Source organism: Cheilinus undulatus, linkage group 9 (genome assembly GCF_018320785.1).
Source record: "Cheilinus undulatus linkage group 9, ASM1832078v1, whole genome shotgun sequence".
Classification (NCBI taxonomy): domain Eukaryota; kingdom Metazoa; phylum Chordata; class Actinopteri; order Labriformes; family Labridae; genus Cheilinus; species Cheilinus undulatus.
In genome coordinates this window covers 1,280,752-1,302,381 of record NC_054873.1, presented here as the reverse complement: position 1 = coordinate 1,302,381, position 21,630 = coordinate 1,280,752, and the positions used below count along the sequence as shown (strand labels likewise).

General features: G+C 41.9%; 2 protein-coding genes and 1 non-coding gene across 8 annotated transcripts in view; all 3 read right to left on the bottom strand.

Moving 5' to 3' along the window:
- Positions 1–300: 300 nt before the first annotated feature.
- On the bottom strand, positions 301–6,895 carry LOC121514648. Its single transcript, XM_041794864.1, has 6 exons — positions 6,417–6,895; positions 4,415–4,658; positions 3,665–3,883; positions 1,672–1,820; positions 1,280–1,571; positions 301–1,037 (listed from the first exon to the last, which is right to left on the bottom strand). Exons 1-6 carry the CDS (start codon positions 6,756–6,758, stop codon positions 715–717), a joined length of 1,569 nt encoding a protein of 522 aa, XP_041650798.1. The 5' UTR covers positions 6,759–6,895; the 3' UTR covers positions 301–714.
- On the bottom strand, positions 6,244–6,315 carry trnam-cau. The gene has a single exon. It is a non-coding gene; the product is annotated as a tRNA-Met (tRNA).
- A 2,194-nt stretch (positions 6,896–9,089) lies between the features above and the next one.
- Positions 9,090–21,630, bottom strand: part of phf21ab (PHD finger protein 21Ab) — a 70,440-nt gene continuing 57,899 nt past the window's right edge. For all 6 annotated transcript variants that reach the window (XM_041795526.1, XM_041795528.1, XM_041795530.1 and 3 more), the window contains one exon: positions 9,090–20,614. In XM_041795526.1, coding sequence (XP_041651460.1) covers positions 19,853–20,614 — 762 coding nt within the window. In that variant the 3' untranslated portion in view covers positions 9,090–19,852. The remainder of the gene's footprint in view (positions 20,615–21,630) is intronic.

The window sequence follows — 21,630 nt, the reverse complement described above, 5'->3', positions numbered from 1 at the left end:
GACATGCAGGATAGGAGCCACAGGTTGGATTCCAGCCTGTTTGGAAGACTAGCTCCATACATGGGGTGTGAGAACGTTCTAGAAACAGTGAAAACTTACGCATCTTTTTTTGCATTGCATACCAAAGCCGAGCAGAAGAGGAGGCTCTCAGCCTTGAATGTGTTCAACACATTTATCAGTAAAATAGTGACTCTAAGTATGGTCTACAACAGCTGATGTGGGAGTTCAAGGGTTAAAGAGCAACTCAAACTGTATTTTCTCTGCACACTTGAATGAAGCGAAGGCTGACGTGTTTGGAGGAAATATGGATGGTTTAATATTCCCAAACCAACAAGGAACATATTCTGCAAACATAAATCCTGTTATCTTCCTTTTAAACCAAAGAAAATAAATCAGAGCAGGACAAACATGTTACATAATGTAAACAGAGAAGTAAGGGCGCCCTCTGCAGGACAGACTGTCTGACAGATCCAGCTCTTGTTGCTGCACATACCCTACTCTCCTGAAAAAAATACAACAGTTTAGTTTCTGCCTTAAATACAGAACACTGTGCATCACCTTTAAAGATCAAACATGCAGCTGAAGTTGGACTTTTTTCCACATTGATGTCAGAACCTGGCGCCCCTGCAGGATTTATGATGTGAATGCTGCGTCAGAGCCGTTCAGGTTGTATTGAGGTAGTATTTGGCATGACTAACATCATAATTCACAGAATCAATCAGACATCCCCTTGGTGAAGCGGTCCAGGTTGATTTTGTGGTACTGGCTGTAGCTGTGCTTCTTGATGGCATCCACCTTGTAGAGCTTGGTTCCTTTGATCATGCCCTTGTTGGCAAACCTCCTGTCGTGGTGGAGACGGCAGACGTAGCACCACATGACATTGTCAGTCTTTGAGTACCGGAGGAACCAGAACATGCTGAGCCACGCCTTCCTGAAGCGAAGACGTGCCGGACTCTTGGACTTGATTCTTGAAGCTTTGCAGCTGCTTGGAGAGAACTCCACATCTCCATCTTCATCTCCTTCAAAAGGCTCTCCCCCTAAAGGACAGAGATGATGCATTAATGCTCTGGTATGTAATAGCTCTAACTGAAAACAGAGGAGGTCTGGGATGTCTGGACTGGACTGGACTGGTTTGATAGATGCTACATGTACTCTTTCCTGGCTCCACTGAAGACTTCACGGCTCCCTGCCCTGAAATGAGCTGTCATTTCTCACTAAAAACAAACATCATATTGAGTGACTGGAAATACAACTACAACGAAGCGTCCCTGAGACTCACAGTCAGGCACTTCTTCCTCGATCTGGGCCATCTCAGGACTCGGTGAGGCCGGCTCTGATGGGATGGGAGTTGTATCAAAGACTTGTGGGACCTCCATGTTAGCCTGACCTGCCGTACGCTGAGACAGCTCCTCCTGCAGCACCATGACGGTCCTCTGCAGACACTCACAGCTCACACATGAGGACGAGGAGGTGGAGGTCCCCGGTGGTGTGTTTGTCGCCTGCTGAACTAACGGCATCCTGGACCTGCTGGATGCTTCCAGAGACGCCTGCAGAGACTCTCTGAAGAAATCCTGAAAGTGATTTGTGATTTTATTATCCTCCTTTCTCTCGATTTTTATTTGATCATTTCAAACAGACTGAATGAAATCTTGGGGTTGAATCTGTGCTTACTCTGAAGACAGCCTCCTTCCCAGCATGCACTGCTTCCCTGCTTATCTCATCTGCAGGCGGTCTGGTGGTCGTCTGAGGGTTCAGGATCGAGTGCAGCAGAGATTTGGCCTCTCTCCACAGACTATTAGATGTGACAGGAGCTGAAACAACTGGGAGGAGAGCAAAAGCAAATTTGTTCAATTGTTCCTCTTGAGTCCAAGTGACTTCATTACCCAGAGTGCATTGTGAGTAAACAACAATGGCGGCCTTTGCAGAGAGGGGATAATCTGTAATTTCCTCATGCAGATATCTAGGGGGGAACATGCAAAAGGCAAGGATGGCATGTTTAAGGCCTTTGAGGCTTTGAGGGACGACCTCATCTTAGAAGTCAGAGGACAGAATGTTTCATAGGCTCTAAATAATGACATCATCTTTAAAGGCAAAGATGGAATGTTCCGTAGGCTCTAAATGATGATATCAACTTTAAAGGCAAGGATGGAATGTTTCATAGGCTCTAAATAATGACATCATCTTTAAAGGCAAGGATGAAATGTGTCATAGGCTCTTAATTATAACATCATCTTTAAAGGCAAGGATGGAATGTTTTAAAGGCTCCAAATGATAACATCATTTTAAAGGCAAAGATGGATTGATTTATAGGCTCTAAATGATAACATCATCTTTAAAGGCAAGGATTGAATGTTTTAAAGGCTCCATATGATAACATCATCTTTAAAGGCAAGGTAGGAATGTTTCATAGGCTTTAAATGATAACATCATCTTTAAAGGCAAGGATGGATTTTTTGGTAAGCTACAAAGGATGGCTATCTTTAAAGGCATTTGAATGTTCTATCTTCTTTAAAGGATGAAATCATTTTTAAAGACAAGGTAGGAATGTTTGATAGGCTGTAAATGAAGACCTTATCTTTAAAGGCAGGTATGGAATGTTAGATAGACTCATAAGGGGGACATCTTAAAGGCACATGACAAATTGTTTTAAAGCTTTAAATGATAAAATCACTTTAAAGGCAAGGAGGGACCAGCTATAAGCTTTTATAGGATGACATCATCTTTATAGGAAAGTTATGGAATGTTTTACAGGCTCTTAAAGGTCAACATATCATAAGAGCAGAGGATAATAATGATAATAATAATAATAATAATAATAATAATAATAATGCATTTTATTTAAGGGTGCCTTTCATGACACACAGGATGAAATGTCCATAATCCATAAAGGATGACATCACCTTCAAAGGCAAGGATGGAATGTTTCATAGGCATCACAGGATGACATTATCTTTAAAGGCAAGGATGGAATGTTTTATAGGTGTCACAGGATGACATCATCTTTAAAGGCAAGGATGGAATGTTTTATAGGTGTCACAGGATGACATCATCTTTAAAGGCAAGGATAGGGTTTTATTGGCTTCAAAGGATGATGTAATCTCTTTAAGGCAAGTATGGAATGGCTCATGGACTTACCATTAAAAGAATGACATTGTTTTAAGGCAAGGATGGGATATTTTATTTATTTAAAAGGATTAAATCATCAAGCAAGGACAGAATGTTTTATAGGTTTTAAATGGTGACATAATCTTTTAAGTGCAGAGGATGGGATGTTACAGGTTTGAATTAATCAATCAGTTTGTATTTATATAGTGCTAATTCATACAGAAGTTATCTCAAGACTTTTGATAAGGAGGGCAAGTCTAGATTTTAGTCTTTGATGTATAATAATAATAAAGGTTGTTATTATAAAGACCCAACAGCATCAGAGCAGTAAACCAGACTAGCATGAGTCAGCACTTTTGTTTCCACAGAGTTTAATAAATATTTGTACTTAAATTTGAGTGAGAGTGGCGTTTAGGTACTTAAGGAAAAATCGGTTGTTTCCTTTAACATTTTAAGCTAAATCTGGTTAGCCTACTAAAGGCATTTTCCATTATGTGTTAGCATCAAGCTACAAATTGTCCATCTGTGAGAAATTACCACCAGCTGCCAGTGCACTCACCTCCTCCTCCTCCTCCTCCTCCTCTTCCTCCTGGCTCTGGTCCTTCTGTAGAAGGTCTGAAAATGCCTGACGACATCTTTTTGGTTTTTTTTGTTGTCTTCACTGCCTTCGACGGACGGTTAACTCGCTTCCTCTGTTGGTCCTTTTCTTCACCATGACCCAGGCTGAGCGACGGCACCCAGTCTGGATCTGACACCAGCATCTCGTACGCTGGTTTGCCTGCAGACGGGACAACGAGCAGCAATGAACAAGACATCCCCATGCATAAAATGCTACATAAGAAAATTTAAGCTGTCAGCCACTTTCAGGATCAAATAATCTGAAACCCTGATTTTACCCTCAGTTCATTCTTACAACGTGAACTAAAGGCTTTCTATAAAATGCTGTTGCCTTCTGTAAATATATATAGAAAATATAACGTCAGTGAGGTCAAATAAAGACAAAAATATGAAGAGAAGAGCTGCTGTCTTTGGATGAAGAGAGGTAGAAAACCAGAAGATCATTAATTCTCAGTATCTGCCTGTTTTTCTAGAAAAAGTGGGTGAAACTGTTGAAGAGCTGGGGCTTCTTATGATGTCAAACCCGTCTGGACATGGTGCAGGTTTCTTCATGCACCTGTGCCCTAAGTTTCTGTGTCTTTTGATGGCATTAATAATTTAAATAACAGAGTTTTCAAACAGACATGCTGCCGCTGCCGTATCACTCAGCTCTGATTCATTCAACCCTACAGCAGTCATCTCTGAAACCCACCGGAGTGAAAGTGTCTGGAGCACACCCTCATGGATGTGGGGATGTGGCTGAATGTGATGTGGCTGTGGCCGACCGCTGCCACCCAGGCCGCTCTCCTCTTCATGGTCAGCGCTGAGATCTGAGCGCCTTCGTTCTTCCTCCATGCGGGGAAACAGTAGAACGACAGACCGGTCTTTCTCCCCAGGTGGTCGTGAGAGCGTTGATGGCAGTTTTTAACGCAGCAGGTTCTTGCTCCGATGTTTATCTGACAGAAGAAGAGCCAGCGAGGAGGTGAGGACAGGAAACACTCAGGAAATGACGTCCTTAGATTTTAAATAGAGGTTAATATTCAGAGTCTTGATTCAGGCTTGTGATAACTGTGGTTCATTGGAATTACTTTAATATTAGAGAGCTGTGATGTGAACAGACGCGTTTCTATTGTGCTTATGTTCTCGTGGGGTTCTTTGGAGGGTTTTCTGTGCCTTTTCACCTTCTGTACACCATCAAACTGTATTTAGGTCACCGTGAACACACCTCCTTAAAACATCAACAAATCTCTCAGTTTTATCTGTCACTAACGTTCCAAAAGGATGCTTTTTCTATAATCTCTCTTTCAGTGATCCATAGATTTGATAATTACTGAAAAATACTACAACTATTTCACAAGACCAGTTCGATGTAGAGCAGTGGTTTTCAAAGTGTGAGGAGGGCCTCCCCTGGGGGGCGCCACAGAGCTTCAGGGGAGGCGTGGAACCATTAACCAGAAAAAAGGTGATTTGTTTTACTAACTTCTGCTGTGCATGGAGCAAAATGGATAGACTTAAAGTTACTATAGGGACTATGCTATAGAGCAGTGTTACTCAACCAAAGAGCCAAATTATTGAAAATACTTTTGCAAGAGCCACAATCTAAGAGGTAAAAAGAGGCAAAAACAGCTTGAAGTAGCAATAAAAATAGATTAAAGGTGGCAAAAATGGTAAACAGGGGTGAAAATGGGGTGGAAAAGTGGAAAAATGGTCAGAAAGTAGCAAAATATGTGAGAAGTGACAAAAAAAAAATGAGTGGAAAGTGACTTAAATGAGAAAAAAGCAGTCAAGAGTGGCAAAAAATAGGAAACAAGTGGTGTGTAATGGCAAAGGGTAGTTTAAATGAGCAAAAAATGGGATAAAAGTGGCAAAAAGATGTTGCAAAAATGAGCAAAAAAATGTGGGAAAAAAGGGATAGAAAATGATGAAGGGTAGCTTAAATGGGCAAGAAGGTGGAAGAGGGCAAATATGAGATAAAAGTGAAAAAATGGGGAAAAAGAGGCAAAAAGAAAATGGCCCAAAAAAATATGCAAAAGGGGTTTTAAATGGCATTACAACTGAATAAGAGGGAAAGGCAGATGTTTAATGACATTTGCAAACCAAAAAATCCAAAATATAATAATGTTAAAAATGTTTACAGATCAGACATAAATGTTTGAAATGTTGTTATTTAATTTTTTTTTTTAATTTGAATGCTTTTTGTGGGTGGGGGTCCACTGAATGGATCAGTTCTTCTTAGGGGAGGCTCACTCTTCCACATTTTGAAAAGCCCTGGTGTAGAGGAAAGAGTGTGAATATATCGGCTACATTCATATTTATACAATTGAAACAATCTGATGCTGATTTAGAAGAAGAAAAACCCAGTCGTTTCTACTTTTATTCTATTTTCGTTTTGCTGCATCGAAAAACTGAAATTTTGTTATGTCATCATATGAAAGTATAACGGAGTATGACTAAGTATTTCTAGGTGTGCTGGGTATTTATGTTCGCTATTTGCTTATTTTAAGCATTAACTTTTACTTTTTTAAAAAGGTAGAAAATAGCTAGCAGAGGATGGTTTCGATCCATCGACCTCTGGGTTATGGGCCCAGCACGCTTCCGCTGCGCCACTCTGCTGGTTAGACAACCAGGTGTCCTTGAAGATACTTAAACAGATATTCTCGGTGTTTAAGATTACATCAAATTATCTTAAATATGGGGTATATGTTCCAACTTACCCGGGAATGCCTTTGTTTCACTTCTTTCGATGGGGAAAAATTAAACTCCGGTTCTTCCTCGTTCAAACCAACAGAAGGGACGGCGTTGCGCCCCAGTGTGCTCTCCACGATGTCAGTCGACACGTAATAATCATAGTCCTCTGGTCTGAAATGTAGACTACAAATGTGGAGTTTATCCAGTGTTCCTTTATCGGTGTTGTCTCCATATTTCGGGTTATTCGCCGCCCGTAGCCACTGTTGACAAAGCTCAGAGTCTCTAACAGGCAGACTGTAAAAAGCGACTCCCGCCTCTGCGCTCCTCTCTGTCCTCGGACATCCGGGAACCATGCAGCCGCTCACCATCACGGAGAAACGAGAACCTTAAAATCTAAACACTAAATACACAAATAACTTTTAAACTCCAGCAGACGTGCTTCGAGCCCTGCCTGCGTTTGTAAACAGACCGGAAAGGGCCGTGAAGCCTGACCAATGAGCGCAGCCTTGGAAGGAACCGAGCCAGGTGCCTGCTGGGTGTTGTAGGTTTTATTACTGGTAACCAAACCGAACATAACAACCCTTCAGGACGGAGGCCCTAAGAGTTACATGTAAAAAGTTATCGCTGAGTGAAAAAATATTTCATTAAACCACAAAAATGTTTATTTACGTTATTAGCGAGGATGCAGAGTAAGCATCCACACTATTGATATTTGCGTCGGCCATTTTGTTTCTTTATTTTTCTTTTTGTTCTTCCATACATTTTTTGCCGCGTATCTCCGCTCTCACACTTTGAGCTATACTCATCATAATTTTAATTATTTATCATAACATCATTCTATTCATCTCTTTTAGGACATGATGGCTACGTCTGTTCTCATTTCTAACTTTTATCATTTTAAAAATATTTAACTTTTACTGCAAAATTCCTCACAACTTTGGCATTCCTTGTGCTATTTTCACTCTTTCCACTATCATACTCTTCGGCTTTATGTGCTCTTTTCAGCTCTTTTCATGCTATTTTCAGCTATTTCTATGCTTTTTTCAGCCATTGAATGCCATTTTCAGCTACTTTTAGGCTATTTTCAGCTATTTTTAGGCTACTTTCAGCTATTCTTAAGCTATTTTTAGCTATTCTTAAGCAAATTTGAACTATTTTTATGCCATTTTCAGTTATTTTAAGGATACTTTCAGCTATACTTAAGCTTTTTTCAGTTTTTTTTTGGCTACTTTCAGCTATTTTTATCCTTTTGTAGCTATTGAATGCCATTTTCAGCTACTTTTCTGCCATTTAATGCTATTTATATGCTATTTTCAGCTATATTTGTGCTTTCTGCTATTTCAGGAGCTCTCAGCATCCCCACACAATTTCAGCTGAAAATGCATTTTAGTCTTGGAGTATCTAGAATGTTCCTAAAGTTTACAAAGAGACAGCCAAGATCTTATTTTAAATTGTAGCAGGACGTGGACCCCCAGCCCATCAGCATTTCCAGAGTTAACACCAGCACTGCTGAACGTCACCTGCCTCCACTGCCTCCTCCTTAATACGTTTTTAGATTTGAGGAAGAACGGCTCCTCACAGGCAGATTTTCTAAACAGAAAACTGTCATTCTCCTTTCATTCATAAATTTCTCACAGAGGAAGAAATGCTGTTAAAAAGGCGCTCCCATACTCGTGCTGAGCTCTAGCGTTGCTTCCTGAGTGAACATGGAGGCGCCTTTTTCAGTGTAATTCTCCTCATTATGAGAAATTTATAAATAAAAAAATAAATATTGGTTTTATTTTAAATAAATCCGCCTTATGAGGATCTGTTTTTATCAGAGTCCTCTGTTCAGAACTAGCAGTAGACCGAGGAGCTGGGCTCCACTCCTCATACTGTGGTATCTTTTTGGTTGGGAGCCCCCTGGTGGTGGACTTTTACATTCTGAGCTTTTAAATTTTCTTTTTTGACTGAAGAAATTTACTTGTTTTGCAAAATGATTCTGTTTTAAGGACTGATTGTAATTTACAAAATGTTTTATATTTCATAAAAAAATATATATCTTATGTCTTTTTGTTTTAAATTTTATTCATGTTTCAATAATTCATATTTTTGTTGCTTTGAATGTTGTGGTGTTTCACAGTTTTCTCTGATGTGTTTCTGTTTAGAGGATTCTTTTCTTCACTAAGTTTTATAAAGCATCGTAGCATACAAACTTTTTGTTTCATGTGTATTTTTGTTTTAAAATTCTAATATTCTTACATTTCAGGAAATATTCATCTCACATACATTTTTGTATTCTATAAAAAGGTTCCACAAAAAACCAGTAAAATCAGATTTATCTGGTTAGAACACGGCTGACTCCTGATCGGTCACCTTCTCTTAATGTTGTTGAAATAATTTAAATAAAATTATCACAGAACAGCTGCTATCTCCAGATATCAGGATAAATAAAAGAAAGAAGAAAAGACTGAAATTTACGTGTTCAGAAAAAAAACTAAAAATATAAAACAAAAAGAATGTAATAATTATGTTCCCTGTTATAACTGTGAATGTGTGAATGATTTTGTAGTTTTACTTTTAAGGTGAAATTTCAAAATTCCACTGTTCTGGATATTAAATTAAATATGTCTTTACTGATCATCCCTGAAGGTTTTAGAAAACAAAACTGAGGGTTAAAATGTGAAACGAATAAGAAATGAAGACGGGACCAAGCGTGCTGCTTTTCACAATTTATTAACAAAATGATAAAATAAATAAATACAAATTGATCAAATGCTCCTAATATCAACTCCTCCCCATGTTCCCTACAGTATTTCCTAAACACTGCATACAAAGAATTCATCACAGAAGAGGCTCAATACAGAGGTAAGAATCCCACCAGACCAGTCACAATGTCAGGCCAACAGAAGACACATCTGGAACAGAAGTCAAAAAAATAAACACATTCCTTTCCAAAATCATTATGAAAAAATACAAACAATTATACAAATATTCAGATTGTGTAATTACCAATTTACACATTATTCAGCACACCAGGTGAACTTTTTCTTTATTCATATCGCTACAATGCATCTCACCGAATGGAAGATAAAAAAAGACTTTTCTTTTTTTCTTTTCTTTTTTTGTCCTTTTATTTTATTTTATTTTTTTTTGCACTCAACACCCCCCCAATGGAATCAGCGGTGGATGAGGTAAAAGCTTCAGGTGAACAGTTGGGTCCGGACAGGATGGATGGGTTCATGGATCGACAGAACGCTAGAAGGCCACAATCGAGACTCGGTCGCTTTCAGAGTACGGAGTGGGCGCGTCAGGCTGGCTGAGCACCGGGCGAGTTTGAGACGAGTATAGGACCATTTTAGGCAGAATATAGGGCGGTTTTAGGCTGAATATAGGGCGGTTTAAGGCCGAATGTAGGGCGAATTAAGGCCAAATATAGGGCGATTTTAGGCAGAATATAGGGCGATTTTAGGCTGAATATAGGGCGATTTTAGGCTGAATATAGGGCGATTTTAGGCTGAAAATAGGGCGATTTTAGGCAGAATATAGGGCGATTTTAGGCAGAATATAGGGCGGTTTTAGGCAGAATATAGGGCGATTTTAGGCTGAAAACAGGGCGGTTTAAGGCTGAAAATAGGGCGATTTTAGGGTGAGTATAGGGCCATTTTAGGCCAAATAAAGGGTGGTTTTAGGCGGAATTTAGAGTAATTTAAGGCCGAATCTAGGGCCATTTTAGGCCGAGTATAGGACGAGTTCAGGGCGATTTTAAGAAGAGTAAAGGGCGATTTTAGATCCTAGTTACATGTCCAATTTAAATGAAGCTATAAATCACGTTTTGTTTTTTGATTTGATACGTTCTGGAACATTTCTGATGAAGGTCGTTAAAAATGTTCATTGCAATTATGATGTGAATATAGTTGAATCATATCAGGTCATACCTATCAAACATGTCTGTTAGTTCTGATTCAGTAGGATTCAAAATGTTTCTCACAAACTGAAAACAAAAATCATGTTTAATATTTACACTTGGATGGAAATGTTAGTCTCTTATTGTAAATATCTGACTTTTTTATTCATAGGATTTGTTATAAAAGGATGTTACAGAATCATAAATATCGAATATCTAATATGATGTTCATCGTCTTGGACATCTACGACTCTTTAGAAACATTCTAAACTTTACTGAATCACTGATATCAAACACGTTTGATATTTATTATTTAAGACACGTCTAACTCCTGATTCAGTATGATAGAAAATGTTTCTAATAAATTGGTACGAATCGGCTGCCTCTTCAATAACCCTAACCCTTTTGCTGCAAAACTAAACATACGCCAGGACACCAGGTGGCGCCATCAGTCGTCCTCCAGGTTTTTAAAGAAGTCACGCTTGATCTTGAGTTTCTGTGAGATCTCATGCTTGGCTGAACCGTCTAGAGCTCGCGTTCAGTGTGGATAAGAAGGTCATAAATCAGCTGATGCTTTTCCCCACAGTTTTAAAATCAGGGTTCCAGAATCGTCTAGTGCGCCGCCAGCCTGACAGGATGCTTCCACCACACGGGGAGATGAATGCATTCACGACGCCCTCCGATGCGGCGAGCATTTCCGAGCCGCACACACCATGGTCCTATCCAGCTGGGCAAATGCACACGATGCTGACGCAGAAATTAACTCCGGAATGATATGCACCGACGACAGAAAGGCTTCTGAACAGAAATGCACACGTGCAGTGTTCTTTGGATAAATTCACTGTTAGAGCTCGACACGAGAGAGACATGAGTACTTGATTGATTGAGCCCCCTGAACAGCCCTGCTGGGATCCCAACATTCAGCATGGTGCTTTAGCCATGTTCTAATTAAAAACCAGAGTCCATAAAACACAGAAGAAATGTTCCAAACCAGGAGGCTACCAGACGCCCCGACACCCAAACTGCACGTTTGGCATCAGGATGCCAGCAAAGAAAGAAAAGGTGACTTGAGTTTCACATAAAAAACTTAAAAAACAAATGCATATTAAAAAGGTTTGACAAATCTTGTATAAAAATTTGCATAAGAAGGCATGCGTTCCACCAGACTGAGTGGACAGATGTTGCTAATTGGGTCTAAGTCTGCCCATCAGGGTGCGGGTTAGTTTGTTCATTCCTAATGCAAACAGGCTCCGGCTCACGTGACCTGATTTAGCAAACTCCTCCAAAAACACAAAAAGAAGAAAAAGAACCACAGCACGGAGGGAATGATGAAGGAGGAACAGAAGAGCTCCCAGAGCAGGATCCATGACCATCAGGTTGATAATAATACTGGTCAAACCAAAAGTGCATCACAAAACGACGGGCTGTCACACCGAGCAACGATCCGTCTTTAGTTGACGAGTTTTCCACCGTCTCCAGCGTCTGCAGCGATTTTTTTCTCCTAATTTAAAAGTTACTCACGTAAAAAGGAAATAAAACACATTTAAGGCAACTCCTAGAACAACGAAACACTATCTGGTCGATCTAAACGGCATATCATGAAATGTAGTTTCCACTTGCATTGACTACTGGCAGCCTGAGGTGAAGGGACCGGGGTTGTGCTCCAGAGTTTCGGGGGAGCTTGTGGGATGGGAGAGGTGGGTCGGGTCGGGTAAGAGGGGGTTAGTAAGGTTCTACAAGTCACAGTGCAAGTCAAGAGACAAATATTATCTGCTGTTTGAAGAAAGGCACTCGAGGTACCTACTGTACAGAGGGAAAGGTCCAGTTTGTCTGGAACACAATTTCGGGCTCGTTCAAAGAAAAACCGGATGACTGCGCTGCTCTACCAAACAAACGTCAGACGACAGAAGAAGAAGAAGAACATCCACCCCAGAACGCAGACGGAGAACAGAACACATCAACAGAAGGAGTGTGTGAGGAGGTGGGGACGTATCAGATGCCATTTTCAGTCTTTTTCTTCTGTTCGAATGGCTAGACTCTTCTCAAAGACATTTATCAGACAACACTGTGGCCGAACGTGGAAATGTTAAACTCTCTCAGTACTCTTCGGGGATCTTCTCAATGAAGGCAGTTTGTACAGCTGATGTAAAAACAACTGGTGTCAGATATGCTGATTGGGTTACAAGAGTCCATATGATATGAAAAAAAGACACCTGTAACAGCTTATTTCACAGCCGCCCAAACACGCACGCACCCCTGAATACTCAGATGACTGGAAATGAGTGAAAAATCTACAATTAATGAGCCCATTTTTCTCTTTTGAAAGAATTCCTTATTTAGAGTTTGCAGCCATGCTAGCAGCTCCCATCAGCTCACGCATAAGCATGCTAACATGCTCACAACGGAGATGCTAACATATGAATGCTCTGCAGGTTAATTATCTTAGCATGTCAGCATGCTAGCATTAGCTGATACTTCAAAGTGGAACCAAGACTAAAGGAATGACATTTCTGCAGATATTTGGTCATAAATAAAGGAATTTAGTATTATTAGAACATCCTGAGGGGAGCGTTAATGTGTAAACCACATTTAATCACACTCGACCCACAGATGCTGATTAAAAACCAAAGATTTGAACCTGCCCTAAGACTTATTAAGGCCACACTTACACAACTTCAGCTGAAAGGGTTAACTTTTGGTACATTTTGTCTACATTTGAACCAAAAATGAGCATTGTGTGCCTGATAATCAGTTGCAGAGTGCAACCTTTCGTGTGAACCGGCGATCCGTGATTCCCTCTGATGAGCTCCACAGTCCAAGCCAATCGGACTCAACAGTGTGGTTGCAGAAACAAAAGTCCCATTCATTTCCATCATAGTGGATTTGATTATTATATGTTATCAGAAACATCTGAGCTAGACCGGCCTCACAGTGAAACGATGGTACGCACTTCTGCAGAAGACAAACTTTGCAAGATATCAACCTTGTTTTAAGAAACGTAGGCCCTGTCCACACAGAGACGATATGTTGTCGTTTCGTTCGAAAAAGTTTTCAGTGAAGACGGAATCGTTTCAGAAACTAAAACGACTGAAAACGCCGTAGCGCATAAGCCAAGCCTGTACGTGGCGCTGGAACGCTGCCACGGAAATGCAGTTTGGACCTCCAAGGTAAATGGAAGGCAGCGGCAGTTTATTGGTGATCTCAGGCAAAAGCACTACAATACCCACAATCCTTTAGTATCAAAGCAATGTCTCTGATTGGTGGGGTCTCTGGTTACCACAGAAATGTCTACCATCCCACGATCAAAGGCTGAGGACTGTTTATGACGACTAACACGCCGCCACAATATAAAGCAATGAATATGCAAATTAAAACAACTTCAAATATGTAATTACTACAATAAAGATGCATATAACGTCTAAAAGCTTGAGAAGCTATCATTGACAACAAATCGCAATGGATTGTGGGATACGTAGTTCCTTCCTCCTTGTAAGGAAATATGTCCACAGTCTTGTGCCTTTTTCCCCAGTTTCGAATGCCAGTTTTTTGCACCAATCAAGTGTTTGATAGTCATGAGTCCTTGGGTAGCTGGTTAGCTTGGTTCATGCATTGTAAGTGTTCTAATAAAGATTTTATGAAATGTCTAGAGAGGATCTGAAGGGTGAATTTTACTTCCAGAACCGGAGCTGCTGAAAAGTGGGCCAGCACTGATGAATCACGTGCACAACAACTCAAACGACTCCTGTGATCTGTTTCACTCCTAGTCGATGTTTTCTTGAAATTAAGAAATGTATTCCAATTTCTAATGTTTACTCCTACCCCTTGATTTCAAGTCACAAGTGGTAGTGGTCAAAACCCCCTACGAAATGGGACGACCTCTCTAGTTCCTGATACGCCATCAGTGGTCATCGACAGCATTCACGTGAACAGACTCGACGTCGCCGGACATTACTACTCTAAAAAACTTCTTACCTGAAATCAAAAGGACAGGAATGCATTGAAACATCATTTAATTTAAGTATTCGATGTTGTAAATTTCGTATTTTGCTACGGACATTTGTCTAAGTCTTGTGGATTTCTCATGAGACTCTGTTTGGAGTGTGCCAGTCCAGGAATTGGGACACAATACGTACTGGTCTGACTAAATAGAAGAGGCAAAGGGGGGCCAGGGACTGAGCTTACTCTCCTTGTAGTCTAGGCTCACTTAGAGTAGCAACCCTACCTCACTGCCCGCCCACACAGTCACATGATAGCCATGGCGGTTGCTATCAGAACGTTCCTGTATGAACACAGGACTTGTCTGAAGAGGAAGTTTTCAGTTTCAGATGACTGTGTAAACGTGGCCTCAATAATGTCTGGAATGGACGCTGACACCCTTAAGCCACTAGCATGGCTAAAAAATCCTCACCATTAGGCAGATAAAAACCAAAAACTTTTAGTGTACAGGAGACAGTTCAAAGAACCGAACGCCATCGGGTGGATGCGTGGTTGGACCGCTGAAGTTAAAGCAAAAACGCTCCAACGTAGCAAAAAAAAAACCCCAAACAAAAGTAGAAAAAAAAAGCATGAACAGAGGCACCGTTTATGAACAGACCAGAGTTTGTTAATGCCCCGTACCCAACAAGAAGCCAGAAGTCATGATCGGTTCACCAGACAAAGACAGACCCGAACTGACAGCCACCAAGCCAACGAACATCAGCATCACATTTCAGCCCAGACATGCTCCAGAAAGAAAAGAGATGCACTAGTCTAACAGCGAGGGGATGCTCCCCTCCCCTCCCCAAACATGAACTCCACTTGAGCCTTAATGTCAGAAAGAGGTTTGGATTTCCTCCTAGAAAAATATTGGCAATGTGGGGATAAGTCACATCACAACAAAGAGATGCATACTCTGTTTAATTCCATATTAACATACAAAAAGCTCTTCAGCACTTCTTTGTAATGCAGCAAGCTTGTGCTTTAATCTCAGGATTTGTGGTACTGTCCTTTGAGATCCATCTGCAGGAGAAGGTTCATACGACAAATCCCTCCATTTCAAGGAAATCAAAGTTCCTCTAATGTTATTGTTTAATAAGCTCTCCTGTCTCCATCTGGGAACTTCCAATTTCTGAAATGGTAGCATCTATATCTTACAACGCCAATGATTTGATCGTTCAATACAGTAAGTGGACTTGTCCCTGCTGAATTTGGATACAACATCATTTTGGCAGTTCAGGATTCAACAAAAAATGTACATAATGCAAAGATCACCACTTCAAAAAGAGGATTCCTTTTTGTGTTGATAATGCCAGTCCAGCAGGTTCAGGAACAGAAAGCACTTATTCTGAAGACTAGGAAGACCTGAATATCTTTTCCTATAAAAAAGAAACACAGCCCAGATATAGTTGTGTGTGTTGACATTGCAATATTGCAACTTCACATTTAGTGCTCACAGTTGACACACTTGACTCACGAATGAAAACTCAATCACTACACTTGACCAACACCACTGAAAACATCTGTTAGGCTACCGTGCCTGTTCCACCTCGTCCTTCGTACCGGCTGAACGCAATGCTCAGCGTCTTTTCTGCCTGAGCTCTGGGACACAGGAGGGGGAGAGGGGGGAGGAGGGGGACTAGGAAAGTTTGGTCACTGGAAGGGCACAGAGTAATCAGCTGATAAGGGCTGGTAAGGGATGTTGGGGTCAAACTGGAGGAGGCAGGGCTGAGGGAAGGTTCTAGGTTTGTTGGTTGGTAGGGGGAAGTTTGATCATTGGCAGTTTAAAAGGGCATTAAGTCGTCACTTGGTTGGGCAGGGGCTGCTGGGACCTGGAAATGGTGCAGGGCTCTGGGCCTGCTGGTTGGTAGGGGGACTTTTGGTCATTGGTGATCTAGAAGTGCATAATCAGTAGACTCTGTAAGGGTTCTTGGGGTCTAGAGCATGTTCAAACTGGATGTCATGGAGAGGGGGTGAGCATCTGTGCCTCTTGGTTGACCTGGAAGGGCCAATAGTACTCAGCTGACTGGAAAAGGGTTGTTGGGGTCGAAAGGATGTTTGAACTGGATCTGGGCCAGTTAGTTGGTAGGGGGTGTTTTGGTGATCTGGAGGGATGTATAGTAATCAGTTGACCCTATAAGGGTTGTTGGGGTCCAGAGGAAGTTTAAACTCAAGGAGGCTGGATTGGGGGGAGCTTTGATGACTGTTGGTTGGTTGGGAAAAGTTTGGTTATTGGCAATCTGGAAGGGATTTAAGTCATCTTGGAAGGTTTTTGCTACTGGTCCATAGGATGGGTTGTTGTTTGTTTGATGGGATCATTGTTAAGGTGTCAGAATGCTTCAAATAATTGGTTGGTCTGATTTTAACAGGAATGGCAGGTTGGATATTCACAAAAGTTCTTGGATAATACAGGTGATTTTTTAGGGGTGCACTGGATTTTGGCACACTGGGGAAGAGAGATTTGCTATTGGGTTCCTTGGGGAAGGTTTTGGTCTGACGGTAACTGTGACTGCTGGTTGTTGAGGGTAATTTTGGTCGTTGGTGGACTAGGGGAGGGTAGTCTTTGGATGATTAGGTGAGAGTTTTAAAATGTCAGGATGCTTCAAATGAAGGCTTGGTCCGATGGTTAATGGGGTTGCTGGTTGCATGGGACGTTTGGTCATTGGATGGCTGGGTCTTTAAGTAACTGGGTCAGAGTTCTGGGGGTACCAGTGGGTCAAACTGGATTTTTGGCACATTAGAAATGGAGGTGTGGTTTTTAGGTCCTCCGAGGAAGGCTTTATTTTTATAGACCGTGTTGTACTCTTGAACACAAGTCATCGTTTTTGGTTTGAGGTGGGTATCTCCTTGTTTCATGTTAAAACTTTGTTTAAAGTCTAACGAGCCCTTTGTAATGGGAGAGGGTCACATACCAGATTCTACAAGGACTTTGACAGGTAGATTTGTTGACAAGTCCAGATGAGGTGGTTACTGTTGTTAGAAAGGTAGGGGAATGATTCCAGGCTGACTCAGTAGGTCATTGGTCTACCAGAGACGGTAGTCCTCGCTCAGAGACGAGTACTGTTATGGATTCTGAAGATGACTGGTTAGTTGGTGGACTTTACAGGGAATGTTGGGCTCTAGTTATGTGGGGAGGGGTGTTTGTTGAGAGATTAGAGGCTGACTTGGATTCAGAGGTGCTGGTTTATGGTGATTTTGTTGGGTTGTCTGACAGCATCTGTCTTCTGACTGAAACTGGTGGGAGTTTGGGAGTAACTTTCTGAAACATTGCTTTCCAACTCAAAAATGTTTAGAGTGCATGAACTAGTCTTGGACTAGTGGTTTAATTTAGAAAATATCAGACCTTAGTGGACAATGGAAGCTAAATTTGGGTTTGAGGGCATTTTCATATCAGGGACATTTGTTTTGTCCCATTCCCATGCAGAAATGCCAGAACAGTTAGTGGTTCACCAAGAAGAAGGAAGTAGAGGCAACCATGGCAAACACTAGCGTCAACATTTGTTTATGCTCTGTCTGAACAATGCGGTCCGTCCTGCAGGGTACTCTGGATGCTTTCAAGATGTCAACAATGACTCTCTTCTGTCTTTTAAATCTACCAAGCAGCTTAGAGGATGAAATGGACCTGTGAGGCTTTGAGAAGACACTAGATGTTAAGAGTTGTCCTCACATCTCTGCTCCCTGCTGAGTACCCAATACTCAATCATGTTTGTGTTCACATGTACCGTGCTGGAGATCTCCTCAAGCATTCTTGGACACGGTGTCTGAATACAGTACACCTGTGGTCACAAACTGGTCAAATGAACTGGACTTTTGGGTCAGGTAACTCAGATCCAGAGCTGGGTCCCTAATGTGAAACCACCCTAAGTCAGTCAGGGGGATGGTATGACTTTAAAGAGGGAATGTTTTTTTGCTTGACTCAGCAGAGGTGGTTGGGGATCTTTGTTCAAAGGCACCAGAATGTTTTCAGAGAAGGGTTTGCTGGCTGGTGGGACATTTGAGCGATGTTTGACAGGGAGTGGGTTAACTCTGTTAGGTTAGGAAAAGGTTTGTTAGCCGACTGAACAGTCATAAGAACCCCTTTTGATGGTAGGATTGGCTAATTTTTGGATAAATAAAGGCAAAGACAGAAATCAGTGATGTTGTTTAAAGGCATCTGTGCACTTCAGGAAGTGTCTGTTGGAATGTCCAACTTTAAATCCCCTGAAACAGTAGGAAATCAGAGAAGTTGGGTTTTAGTTTCTGCTCAAAGGAATTTGCAGTTGACTGAGAGGGAATGTTTTATGACTGAGGAGGATGTTCTAAGTTCGTGGTTGATTAGGTGTTGGAGACGTCGCCTTCAAATGCATTTCCAAGTTTATGAATAACCAACATCCACACTGTGATTGTCCATGAGAAGAGGCTATCCATTGTGTGCTCTTTTTAAGATTCGTGTTAGGGCCTTTGTTTGAAGAGGGCTGGACAGTGGATAGTGTGGGGAATCGGAGAGATACGGTCAGGAATGACTGCGGAAAAGAGCCAGAGGTGAGCTACGTAGGTGTGGCCTAACGGCTACGGTATTGTGTTCTCTGAACCCCACACCTAGGATTCTTTGCATCTCTCAGACGGGTTTACAGAGAACATTAGGACAAGGCTTAGAACATTGGTGGATTGGATAGTTCAAGTTTGGATTTAGTGAAAAAGGCATGTTTTTCTACTGGAGGAGACAGATTACACCAAAGTTGACGGGGTATTTTGGGGCTTTTGTTTATGAGCATCAGTGTGTCTCAGATAAAGAGCTTGTAGGATGGTTAGACAAAACTTTAGCATCTCAGGTCATCTCCCAAGCTCTTTTCCCCCTTGTGCTGCTATCCGGTTCGCTGACATGGTTTTGTCTTCTCATCTCTTTAGAATTGTCAGCCTTTGAATGAGTATGTTTGAAGCATTCTGACCCTTTACAGTTCACTTTCACTAAGAGGAAAGCCCTGTTGACTGGAACTGTAGAGTTTCTGGTTTTAAGATGGTTTTAAACGGTTGGTTTGTGGTTACGGGGCCATCAGGGAAGTTGGTTGAATAAATAGGACAGGTTAGGGTTGGGGTGAGGGTAGAGGGTCAAAGGTGAGGATCATGGGATTGCAGAAGGTTGTTCACATTAAGTTTATTTGGACGAAGGTTTGAACAGGCTTTCTTTTCAGTATGCATACTCTATCACAACACTGCTTCTTAGACGAGTAACCCCCGGCAGATGTTTGGTTCCATGTTCTCGGTTTTCTCAGTACCATGTGGACCCACCCCCCAACAAGAGAACACGGGGGCCACTATAACAGGCACACACTGGTGTGATGATGAATTAAATCTCCCTTAGAGCATTCCCACCACTGACGTCTATCACTAATTGGCATGATGACACTGGAACGTAGGCTCTCGTGTCCCAGCTCGGTGGGCGGAGCAGCCTACGTCTTCCCAGAGTCATGTGACTTGGGCTGTATATCTACCATTGACACAGTCTGACAATACGATGCAAACAAACAACATTTATACAGATTGGCAACTTCAGGGCACCGTGCGGTGCAAGCAAAAGTCTTTTTTTATATATATGTTTGAATTCCCGCGAGACACATAGCATTACTTTTTATTGTCCAAACTGCTGACAAGAGCTGGCAAAGAATGCTGGGAGGGTTCTGAGGTTTTGCTGTTGTTGTTGTTGCTGCCGTCACTGTCAGTGATCTCCTCCTGTTTCTTCTCCACCGCTGTCTCTGGAGGGTTGACGGCAGCCATCTTGTTCTCAGAGTTGGTGGTGGCGTTGGTGGTGCAGCCTCCCGTGGGGCTGTGGTCAGGGCAGGCGGGCTCGGTCGTACCATTGGTTGTGACAACAGTCGCAACCACTGAGGGAGCAGAAATGTCAACCGCTGGAGCTGCTTCAGTGGCGGGCTTGGCCACGACCTCCGCTTGGAGACCAGTCCCCGTGTCACCCCCCGCCCCGACTCCAGCCCCCGTCCCAACAGCAGGACTGTTGTCTACTGTGGGGACGGCGCCGTCTTCTCGCACAGCCTGGCTCTGGGTGTCTCCTCCCGTTGCTCCTGATGTCTGGTTGTTCCCCGTGGCTCCGTGCTCCTCTTGTTTCTTGTTTTCATCGCTGTTGCTGCTGGCTAAGGAGCTCCCGTCTTTTACTTTCTCTGCAGGGTTGTCTCCTGTTGTGGTTTCAGAGACCACTGTACTCTCAGCTCTGTCCGGGACTCTGGCATTGCTGTCCTTACCGTCTGTCTCTGCCAGAGCTTTGTTGAAATTGAAGGCTTGGATGAGGCGAATCAGGTGTTTGACTTTGTCAAGGGACATCTGCATCTCTTTCTGACGAGCCAGGATGGTGTTTTTGGTCTCCATGCATTTCTAAAAGGCAAAACCAACAGCGTTAGTTTTGGACCAGACTCCAGATCATATACAGAAAAAAACATGAGTTTTTAGCTGGAGACCAGTTTTTAATTCTAATACTTCTCCAGTGCTGAATGTCCATCTTTCACAAAGAACTCAGTACTGCACATACGTGACCAGACCGACTCAAAGTAAGTCAGCAAAGTCACCGCCATGTTCTCTGTTGTGCTGACTCTGAGACCAAGCAGTAATCCTTGAAGTGCAAGAGGCAAAAGTGACTAAAGTGGGCAAAAAGCAGCAAAAAGGTAGGAAAATGGTCAAAAGCGGTAAAAGGCGGCTTAAATGGGGAAAAGTGGTAACAAAGGAAAAAAAAACTGCAAATACCAACAAGCTGGATAAAAGTGATAAAAAGAGGAAAATTACAAATAAAGGCAATGGAAATATAGAGACAAAAATAAAGGTTGACAACTAAGTTTGACAATTAAAGCCTGCTGTATAAGTGTGGGGAAACAAACTGATTTAAGTTGTCTTGCAATGGATATTTCTGAGGACAAAGTTTCTCTTTTTTAAGGATCTCTGGGGGAATTATATTTCAGTTGAAGATGTAAAAGAGCCTCATGTGGCTCAAGAGCCACACGTTGTCACTGATCTACGGTATTCCACTAGAAAACATAAAGCGTGGCTTTATTTATGTCCATGCAGCCTCGCTCAGACAGATCTAGATTTTTTGTCTCTGTAGCTGCTGGAAGAAAATTCATCCACGGCAAAAATAAATACTATTCATTTCTATGATTCTGAATCGATTTAAAAATTTAAGAGTTTACTTATTTTTTCATTCACCCTGAGTGTATTTTTGACTGCGGACCTGCAGCTAAAATTATGTCTCGTTAGCGGCACTGTTAGCATTAGCAGCGCTAGCTCTAAGTGTCGAGCTTGTGTACTCTATGCAGTCTATGGAGCCTTCAGTTACTCATCCCATCCCACATTTAGTGCATATTCTTTATATTCCTGACGCTGCTTTAACTTTAGGTACT

Excerpts from the sequence above, each read along its gene's own strand:
- LOC121514648 (XM_041794864.1), bottom strand. The coding sequence starts at position 6,758 with ATGGTGAGCGGCTGCATGGTTCCCGGATGTCCGAGGACAGAGAGGAGC. Across the intron at positions 4,659-6,416 it reads TGAAACAAAGGCATTCCCGG|ATAAACATCGGAGCAAGAAC; the intron begins GTAAGTTGGAAC and ends TTCTTCTGTCAG. Across the intron at positions 1,572-1,671 it reads GGAAGGAGGCTGTCTTCAGA|GATTTCTTCAGAGAGTCTCT; the intron begins GTAAGCACAGAT and ends AATCACTTTCAG.